Below are 7080 nucleotides of genomic sequence, written 5' to 3' on the forward strand. Positions count from 1 at the left end.
TATTTGGCTTATCATATGTACAAACCAATTCCGATATAAGAAAATTTTCAAAAAACTTAAAACTTTTTTTATTCGGACCCTAAAGTGCCCTTATTTTGCCTTAAAAGTGTCCCGTGGACTTGTAACGAATTAGTGGATGATGACGTAGAAAATTGTGAAAACTCTTAGTTGACACTTGCAAATCTATCACATCTCTTGTAATTTTGCATCAGTCAGCGTTGAAATACTTTTGAAATGATGTCCGATAACGATGTATACCTGCTAGTAACAAGCTCCACCGAGAGTTTCGATACATCGTACTCAAGAGGTAAAGAAGAAATGGAAGTCGCGAGTACGGTTCAGCCCGACAGAACCGCGTGCATCAAACGAAGATTTCGACGAAGACTGACTAAAACGGTTTCTTGCGTCTTGTCGAAATCTATGTTAGGAATGGGTAGCTGAGGTCGTTTTTGTTGAAATCACATTTTATCCCTACGCACTAAGTGCAGTGAAGGTTCCCTTTAGTCTGTGCTCTAGAGTTTCGTTGCTGTAGAATGATTCCTTTAGCATGCCGTCAGCTAAATTTTGACGAAAGAATCGGCTTTATCACGAAGCACGATGATTTTGTGCCGAGCAGTCGTCGGGCAGTTTCACTACAAGTTGCTCCTTTCTCAAAGATTGCAAAGGCTGAGGAGCCGTCGTCGTTGAGCCGGTCAAATGGAAAACGTGCAAGTTTATCTGATTCAAGTTAAACTCAAATAGAGATTTTAATAAGGAAAATTTCTTTAGCTTAAGTACAGCATTGTCATATGACCCATTTCGCTCAATGGCAAATAACTGACATCAGTATAATGATTGTAAATTAATATTTTGTATGCATCGACTTTCACACAGCGCTTGGATTCGCTACCATCTAATTCAATAAATTTTTTTGCTTCTTTTAATTACCTCGTTGTAGTACTGTTATCACATTGACATTGCTATTGTTGCTACTTTTAAGATTCTTGAGGGCAGGGGGGAATTGATAGCTCGTGGGATGTATTTTCGGAAAGTTAGGTTAGAAGAATATACGGGCCCTTCGAGCTTGTGTTTATCCCAGTATTCGCCAGAGGTTTCGCACTCACACAACAAGATTTCGGTCAGTTTAGGAAGGGCTTGAACTTTTTCACAAATTATGCATTTTTGGTAACAAAAAACGATGGAAACTACAATTAGTAGGATTATCATACGATAAGAAAAGCGCAAATGTAGTCATGTGGAAAGCCAAGGAGTATAAGTACATCCGTCAGGTGCGTGAAATAAACCTGAACAATAAGGAGCTCCGACCATTCTTCGCTCGCGACATGTCAGCCGAAAATAATGTTGAACAATCGTTTACGGTGTGGGAACAGGCTTCTTAATCAGCATTGTTTTAAGCTGAATTCTTTTGTAATCTTCCCCTAATTTGTCTAGTGGCATGTGTTTGTAACAGCCGGTACGGAGCATAAGGCCGACGATCGAAACGCGTCAATTTGGCCATACAGCTACATCCTTTCAAAGTAGTAAACGATGTAACATGATCGTTTTTGCCGCGCGCTTAATGGGTACTCTTTTTGGCCGCCAAATCGTACTTTCAGTGCACAAAAAAATAGTTAAGGTGAACTCGCTAGGCGCTTAATACAGTCTAAGTACAGCTATCAAACAAAAATACAAAAGAAAAAAATTAGTGTCATAGGAACTTTAACTAATTGATTGAAAAGAAAATGACCAAATAAATGCACCTGCTGATGGTCAATGTTAAAACATGAAAATAAGAAGAGCTTGTAACAATAATAATGAGTCAAAGTGACTACGTAAATGCTCCCACGATGACTTATCGGGCGTTGAAGAATCATTTCTTACTAGAAAAATTTTTTTAATGGTTTGTAACAACTGCTACAGCCAGAATCACTAGGAAAAAAAAGATGATCACCAACTATCTTTGTTTGCACCAGAGGGGTCACGATATTGAATTATCGCTTTGGGTTCTTGCAGTACAGCAGGGAATTTTCACCTGTCAAATAAATGCTTTGTTTCTTCTCTCACCAGGTTTTTAAGGTTATTTATGTTAATTTTTTCGTTTGTTTGTTAGAAATCTGAACTACTGGAATTATTTCTCGTGCTCTGATTATTTTCCAAAGGAAGTTGCTTGCATTGTGTTGAGAGCTCACACCACTCTCGATTCATCATCTCCGACGTGAGTTCGTTTTTTGTGATGCTTTATCTCCTCTTTAATGCTGGATTTTAAACTGGTGATTTAAAAATATGCTTTAAGATTGGTTTTAGAAGATATTCGGGAGTATCAAATAGTACTATGTGCTGAACATACGACCTTAACCTACGAGCAGATCTTGCGTGGTCAAAATCAAAAGTATGGGGCTCCTTTCCCTTATCACAAACATTATCAACATTTGGAAGATTTTCTTCACAAAACGGTCGTGAAGTAAAAAGCGTGTTAAGCAAAGAATTACTCAAGGTTAATTCTGTTTTTAAGATAACTTATTGAGATAACTATCTGCTATCGCCAATTGATCAAGTAAAGTTGAAGGTAAAGAAATTTCCTTCGTTAACTTAATTCGTCTATGTCGTATCGCTAAACTCTTACCGAAAGACTCACAAGGAAAACAGTAGAACACGCGAATTATTAGATAAAGTTTGTGTATTACTTAAATTTTGGCAGTAGATTTTAAAGTTTTGAACAAAACATTTGATTTCAGAAGGTACCTGTGATGTCCAGCGAGCTGCTGCTTTATCTTGATTTGATCCTCATAATAAGTTTGGCAACGTTTTGCCAAACTTTGAAGCAATGCCATCCGTCTATATACTCAGTGTACGGCCATTACCTCTCTCGTCATGAAGTATTGACAACCGTTTCTTCCAGTTTCTCCGAGTGTGTTACGATTTGCTCTATTTACATCCGCTGTAGAAGTTTGAACTTTCGCCTGGGGGACAAGTCATGTGAGTTAAATGACTCAGACCAATATACTCATCCTGAGGATTATGGACCGAGGGCAGGATCTGTGTACATGGACACTCCTAATGGACACAGAAATGTTCAAGTAGGAATTGTGACATTTTATCAAATCTGACAGGGGTCCAATTAGTATGTGGCTCGCCAGGAGTTATCAAACGGCCATAACGAGATTAACAGAAAAAAACTTTTATTCTGAGTTTTTAAAGAGCGACCAGGGTGACCAGTTGCTTCAGTATAACCTTTTACGAGCTCTGCAAAATCATTTGAAACAATATTAGAGGACGGTCATATGACAGTGTATGGCAAAGAGGTTGTTTACATTTCTTTGCTCTTGAGAAAGAAGACATAAGCAGATTCCAGTGGCTTTCAACTAAATTTTTAAACCAGTCGCGCTGAACATAACCATAGGTTTCTCGCAGTTGGCATCATTTGAATATAAACAGTCGTAACTGGTTCTTAGAAACAACAATGTGCTTAATTATCCGTTAAGTTTTTTTTCGTCAGAGAAACGAGTGCGTTTTAAAAATTGCGATGATAGCTCAGCTAGAATATTTGATTGTCTAACATAGTGATGTGGTCATTACTTTTCGTGGAGGTAGTCATGATATCACGGCGGCCGGTGGAGCCTATAAATTAAACGTGATACAAATAGGCATATTATTATAGTTTGTTTTTCTTTTTTTAACTCTTTCCTTCCAATAGAAAATTGGCTTCAAGTCCTGCGGAGAAATACACCAGGAATGGCCTCAGGTAAACAGTGGATATTTTTGGATAAAAATCGGAGACAGAGACGCACAAGTGTATTGCGATATGGAAAATTATGGTAGGTAAAGGAAGCGTGTAATTAATATAAGAAAGTGGCTAAAAAATTCCAAGAGATTCACTTTCCGAAATAGGAGAAAATATTCGATCACAAGCAATCGAGTCGGTACATCTTTTAATGCTAAAAATGTTTGATCTTCAGGTGGAGGCTGGACCTTAGTTGTGAGTATCAGTTCTAAGAATAACGATCATCTTCAGAGAACTGCTAACAACTGTCTCAACTCCATATTGTGTGTGCCTTTTTCGGACAAGAATATCACAAGCCGGAAACTGGGCGACGAGGATTTACATAAAATGACAAAGACAGAAGGTAAAGGTAGTGACTCACTTCATGCCAAAGTTTTGAAGATTCCCATGATATTAAATTTCCTTAAATGCTATTTTTCTATAGGAATGCTAGAAGGGGATGTTAGAGAAGAAGGAAAAATAATTAGACCTTATTTTTCCTTGTCGAAAACTAATGCAAAACTGTATGGAAACCAAAAAATGATATGAGTGACTATGAAGAAAAAAAATCAGACCAAAAAAATAAAGGATTAAAAACCGAAGCTTATACAAATTTACGAACACGATTTCGTAATTTTTCTCATTTTACTGTTCTTTTAATAGTGTAAAACAGCTACAGATTGTGGTCAGCTTGTGGTTTATGTACAGAAATATGGAGCCACACTACTGATTGTTACATGGGACATTTAACATGAAAAACACGAGAATAGAGATTCTATAAACCACACCGACAACCCACAATTCCTCTATTAGCTCTGACCACGTCTCCTTCAGAAACTCTTTACACTGGCCAATTTGCATTATTGACTAATTTCATAACACCAGATTATCTTGTTATATCCCCAACAGCGCAGCGCCACAGGCATTAGCCCCTACCCCTCTCAAAACAGTTACATTTCACTTTGTTACCGAGTTAGAATAAGTCTGCAAGAGGCGTCAAAGCGGGATAAGCACACCAGTTGCAATCTCACATGCAGCCCTTGTTCCATTCTTTTCAGTTCTAAAACTTTACATTTTTACATTAACGGACACGCGCAAAGTGAAGTATACCTTCAATTAGGACCACATTTAATTTGAGATTGAAACTATACATACCTCTTTTCATAATATCCATATTTTTCCAGGAACGTTTAGAGTGGACATATTGAGGAATAATGGAATTTTTACGACTTATTTCCAGGTACGAATATAATATGGAATGTTTTGAACACGATAAAATTGTTCTCTCTTGTCACTCTCTCGATACATATTGCTTTTTTTTTCATTCAGTCATTGTTGTAACTGTCTTTTTGTTCTATTTTTGACCAAGATACCCAGTGGACCGGAAAAATTCAACTCAACCTGCAGCTGGGGAAAGTAGGTTCAAGTAATCCTTACCCTTTTTCTCCGATTTATACAATATTTATATTTTAGTTTGTAAATAGCATAAAGTTTGATTACTTTTGTGTAGTTCGCTTGCTTTCCGCCTCTTTAGCCTCTTTGATTTTCAGTCCCTTCGTGTTTACTCTTATGACCTATGGGAATTCTAATCAACATTTAACTATTATCAATCATTCTTTTGTAGTTGTCCGCGAATTATTGTTTCTCATTCTTACCCATATACTTGGGAGACGAACCACTGCACAAGTATTGACGTGGGATATCACATTGCACACAGATGTCATAGCGGTAAGTAAAATCGCAAAGGGTAAGTTTGTTTTTGCACATGCATATGTAATAATAATCATGATAATAACAACTAAAACAATGATAATAATAGTAATTATGGTGATGGTGATAAGCATAACTATCCCCTGATCCAAAAATAAACAAAAAAAAAAACAAAAAAATGTAATTGAAAAAGAATTAAACAACAACAACAAAGCCATTGCAAAAGGTGGAGAGGTTGATTCAATTCGATGGCAAGTTTGGACTCTGAGGTATTAGGAAAAGACTACTTGCTTATATGGATTATGCTGTTTACTTTCCCATATAATCGTTTCTTTTTCATTCCCTTCAACAAGCAAATCATTATTTTTACGGTGCTAAGCTTATACAACTGCTGTTTTTTTTTTATTTTCTTCGAATGGCACGATTATTCTGCTGTAAACTTTCCAAAACAAAGATGTGGGCTGTCCTCGGTCTCAGGTTGTTTAATTTTGCTGCCATTTTGCCAGTGATTCCGTCATCCTGTGTTCCAAACCGTCCCTGAAATAGTACCAATAGCGAAATCAAACATGATTAAAGATGATCAAAAGAAAGGTTGAGGCTTGAAACGCCGACCCAATTTCTCTGCAAAGCGCGAGGCGATAAGAGGGTCCCCTTTACCCCTTTTCGGGAATGGTATGTTATTCAATCGCTTTTCATATGGAGAAATTTCTGGCTTGACATAGGTGTTGAAAATTATGTCTTTCCTTTTTCACTTTTTTGACTTATTCTAGTGTTCGATGTACACGACGATGGGGAGTGTGGCTATCAATGGTTGTCGTCTAGACTCCAGGAATACGGTGCGTGAGTAGATAATATGATGACAAAGTGTTCGACTGAGGGGAAGAATATCTGCTCAGCTAAGGCGTGATTTTCGATTTGTAGGAGGTGTGGTAGACTTCTGGGAATCTATGCATGGTGTTTTTATTTCCAATTTGTTTGTATTTTAGGGTCTAGATGAAAGTTGATTAGTGTAAATTGGATTCACCCCAGTGATAGAAAGTGTAATGCTGTTATTATCATTATTATTAGCATTATAACACTTGCCAATGTTTGGTGCTAATAAAGGTTTATCATTTATAACTACCAGGTTACGAGGGACGAGCTTTGTACGGTTATCATTGTCCCGGACATCCGCTGACTAGTCTCGGGATATACCGCAACCAAGAAGGAATGCTATACGTGAAGTGATTATTGAACAGTCTACGGAAGCAACTTGGAATTGTTTCACGATCTACACTAGTTCCTTTTTTAAATCTTTTAGCTGAGGTCATTCGATGTAATCGCATATCCTTAACACACAGAATTATACAAGATGGAAGTATTACATCCTCATTTAAAAAGGACTGATTATGCAAATAGCTAAAGCCGTAAAAGAAAAAAAAACCTGGAAAAATAAATTTCATCCGTTTTATTCATTCATTGGGTCAAGAGCGGATTAAATGAGGATCAAACGAAGAGAATAAGTAACTTATTACCTCCCGAGTAACTTGAATCATTATATTTATTTCTGTCATATTTACAGTTATCAATGTATAAAAATTTATTAGAATCTCTTCATCTGGCTTTTGGATAAAAACAAGACGATTCATTTA

The 7080-nt window shown here is 37.0% G+C and overlaps 1 protein-coding gene across 3 annotated transcripts; it reads left to right on the forward strand.

Annotated features, from left to right (window-relative positions):
• The first annotated feature begins 388 nt into the window (after window positions 1-388).
• LOC113681274 (uncharacterized) lies at window positions 389-6828 on the forward strand. 3 transcript variants are annotated; one of them, XR_016185040.1, is made up of 9 exons: window positions 2092-2194; window positions 2715-3056; window positions 3674-3794; window positions 3936-4103; window positions 4924-4979; window positions 5109-5155; window positions 5364-5467; window positions 6220-6373; window positions 6576-6701. XR_016185040.1 is itself a non-coding variant. In XM_089200647.1 (9 exons), the coding sequence occupies exons 2-9, from the start codon at window positions 2727-2729 to the stop codon at window positions 6674-6676; spliced, it is 993 nt and encodes a 330-aa protein (XP_089056773.1). In that variant the 5' UTR covers window positions 2092-2194; window positions 2715-2726; the 3' UTR covers window positions 6677-6828. The 3 variants fall into 3 exon arrangements, 2 of the variants coding, with proteins under 2 accessions (XP_089056774.1, XP_089056773.1); XM_089200647.1 differs by having other exon boundaries at window positions 6220-6285; window positions 6576-6828; XM_089200648.1 differs by lacking the exons at window positions 2092-2194; window positions 2715-3056 and adding an exon at window positions 389-707 and having other exon boundaries at window positions 6220-6285; window positions 6576-6828.
• Window positions 6829-7080: the final 252 nt, after the last annotated feature.

The sequence above is a fragment of the Pocillopora damicornis genome, chromosome 3, assembly GCF_964200805.1.
Source record: "Pocillopora damicornis chromosome 3, jaPocDami1.2, whole genome shotgun sequence".
Lineage (NCBI taxonomy): Eukaryota > Metazoa > Cnidaria > Anthozoa > Scleractinia > Pocilloporidae > Pocillopora > Pocillopora damicornis.

Coding starts and splice junctions, on each gene's coding strand:
- LOC113681274 (XM_089200647.1), top strand. CDS start 2,727: ATGTCCAGCGAGCTGCTGCTTTATCTTGATTTGATCCTCATAATAAGT. Junction 3,057..3,673: donor ATGGACACAGAAATGTTCAA/GTAGGAATTGTG, acceptor TCCTTCCAATAG/AAAATTGGCTTCAAGTCCTG. Junction 4,104..4,923: donor TAAAATGACAAAGACAGAAG/GTAAAGGTAGTG, acceptor ATATTTTTCCAG/GAACGTTTAGAGTGGACATA.